This window comes from Microtus pennsylvanicus, chromosome X (assembly GCF_037038515.1).
Source record: "Microtus pennsylvanicus isolate mMicPen1 chromosome X, mMicPen1.hap1, whole genome shotgun sequence".
NCBI lineage: Eukaryota > Metazoa > Chordata > Mammalia > Rodentia > Cricetidae > Microtus > Microtus pennsylvanicus.
The window spans coordinates 83,702,905-83,705,581 of record NC_134601.1 but is presented as its reverse complement, the minus strand read 5'-3'; the positions used below and the strand labels follow the sequence as shown (position 1 = coordinate 83,705,581).

Here is a 2,677-nt window from a genome sequence, read left to right as displayed (position 1 = left end):
GATAGTTGACCGTGCTCCGAGTCGCTGGTTCGGGCGCCACTGTAGATTGCCTTTGGCAGGCTACTCAGTCTAGGGTTAGTAGCCCGCCTGGCAGGTCAGTTATTCCAGGGTCACGGAGAGGCACTACCTGGAAGATATGGGCTAGGAGACAGGAAGAAGGCTATGCAAGGTTTGTCAAAGCCTCCGTTTATTAGGGACGAGATACAACCTTTTATAGGGTAAGGAGTTGGGGGGATGGGGCACAGGGTTCTGGGCTCTTGCCGCGTGGTTCACGTTGGTCACATGGTCCTCGTTGGTCACGTAGGCAGGAGGTTATCTTCGGTCAAGTCACAGTAGGCCTGGAAGTTGCAACTAGGAGATGACACACCTAGTTCTCTAGATAGTTTGGAATGGGGGGTGGGTTCCGCTAACAGATAGCTCTCATTAACAAGCCAATTTGGGTGTGGGGTAGGCTCTGTCAATAGAACCATTCTTAACACAATTAGGGGTGTGGGGTTCTCTGCAGACTCCCCAGGGTGATGGTTCCTGTAATGATTTTAGGAGGAAATTGGCTCCTGACACCCTGGTGTTGGAATTACATGGAAAAGCCACTATACCTTGTTTCTAAAGATTTTTTTTTCTTTTGAGAGTCCTTGTCTGGCCTTGAAATTAATATGTGGCTGAGGATGACTTTGAACTTCTGGTCCTCCTGCCCCTAGTTCCTATGTGTTGGGATTAGAGGCAGATGCCACCATGCCCTGTTTTATGCAGTACTGGGTACTGAACCCAGGGCTTCCTGCATGCCAGACGAGCGCTCTACCGACTGGACTACTACATCTCTAGTGATAATTAAACTTTAAAAATTGTTAAATTCTACTTTATTAGTGTGTAATTGCATATGTGTGTGATATACATGTTTGAGTATTGGTAGGAGTTGTCAGAGGACAATTTATTCTTGCACGGGGGCTGGGAAGGGGTGTTAATTCTCTTGTCCCACTGTGGGTTCTAGGGACCAACTTCAGGTTGATAGGCTAGTTCTTTTCTTTCTTCCTTCCTTCCTTCCTTCCTTCCTTCCTTCCTTCCTTCCTTCCTTCTTTCTTTCTTTCTTTCTTTTTCTCTCCTTCCTTCCTTTCTTTTTTTGCTGTTTCATTATTATTATTATTATTTTGATTTTTGCTGCTTCAAAGGGCTTTATTTTTACTTGATCCAAGAATTGAGAGGGGCTCCAGGGAATTACAAAGTTGCCTAGAGGCTTCTTGAGAGGTTCGGGTGAAGGTCCTGAGGCCGCTAGGGCAGAGCAGAGGCGGGAGCCCTTTCGAAGGAGAGGCCTCCTAGTCATGCTTGAGAGTGAACCGCTCAAAGAGGGACTTGTCCAGAGATGCCTGGAGCCCAGTCAACCTTCAGAGGTTGGTTAGGTGGTAACCCATCTTCTTGATGACCTTCACCTCCTCATCTAGGAAGTGGTATTCAAAGAATTCACAGAGATAAGGATCAGTGCGAGGAGAACCCAGGAAATGAACACCCAAGAGGGCCTGGTTCAAGTTCTTCTCCAAGGTCAAGGCAGCCTCCATGGCCTCCTGGGTTTTACCCCACTCATCTGGAGATGGCTTCTGCACATCTTGAAAGAGTGCACGGCCACAGAGATCATTCTGCAGCTTGAGGAGACGCTCAGCACCCTCACGCTTCTCCTCGGCCAGTTCGCGGAAGAAGTGCCCTACACCCTTCAGGGCCAAGTCATCCAGATCAAAATCATAGCCCAGAGAGAGGTAGGTGTAGGAGGCCCGCAGGTGCAAGTTGACCAGGCAGTTTAATGCAACCTCCATTTCGGTGGACTAATTCTGACGAACCTGGGCGGTGATGGCTGAGACGCACTCTGGCGGCTATGCAAAGAGACGACGGTGCTGGCTGGTTCTAGGAGCTGAGGGAGGCAAGAAGATGGTCCCAGAGGCTGCGACTGAAGAGGATAAGGAACAGTGGAAGCTAACAAAGGGAGGCCCGGGTCTGTTCTGTCCAAACAGTGTTGAAGCAAGACACAGATCCATGGGATCTCCGAGGGCTAGGCTAGTTCTTTTCACTGAGCCATCCAACTCGCAGGCTCATGAATAAAAATGGAAAAACCTACTAATGAATTTGAAATTTATAAATCAATTTGGGCTAGCGGCGTATCTTTGTTAGGGTTACTATTGCTGTGATGAAACACCAGGACCAAAAGCAAATTGGGCAGGCAGTGATAGTGCACTCAGGAGGCAGAGGCGAGGTGTGTGTGGGGGGGTGGGGGGGAGGGGTGGGGATTGCTGTGAGTTCGAGGTCAGTCTGGTCTACAGAGTAAGTTCTAGGGTGGTTATACAGAGAAACTCTGTCTTGGAAAAACAACAACAACAACCCCCCCCCCCCAAATAAAAACAAATTGGGGAGGAAAGGGATTATTTGGCTTATATATACTTCCACTTTATAGGACTATAAAGTTTGAAGGAAGTCAGGATAGGAAGTCAAACATGGCAGGAACCTGGAGGCAGAGGCTATGGAGGAGTGCTGTGTACACTGACCTGTTTTGCCTGATTTCTTTTAGAACCTAGGACCACTAGCCCAGAGATGGAACAACCCAAAATGGGCTGGGTCTTCCCTCTTTAATCACTGATTTAGAAAATGCCTATGTGCCTACAGCCTGATCTTATAGAGGCTTTGTCCTCTCTGCTGA

General features: G+C 48.3%; 1 protein-coding gene across 1 annotated transcript; it reads right to left on the bottom strand.

The window, feature by feature from the left end:
* Positions 1 to 1,379: 1,379 nt before the first annotated feature.
* On the bottom strand, positions 1,380 to 1,802 carry LOC142841409 (ferritin light chain 1-like). Its single transcript, XM_075958238.1, has one exon. It carries the CDS (start codon positions 1,800 to 1,802, stop codon positions 1,380 to 1,382), a length of 423 nt encoding a protein of 140 aa, XP_075814353.1.
* Positions 1,803 to 2,677: the final 875 nt, after the last annotated feature.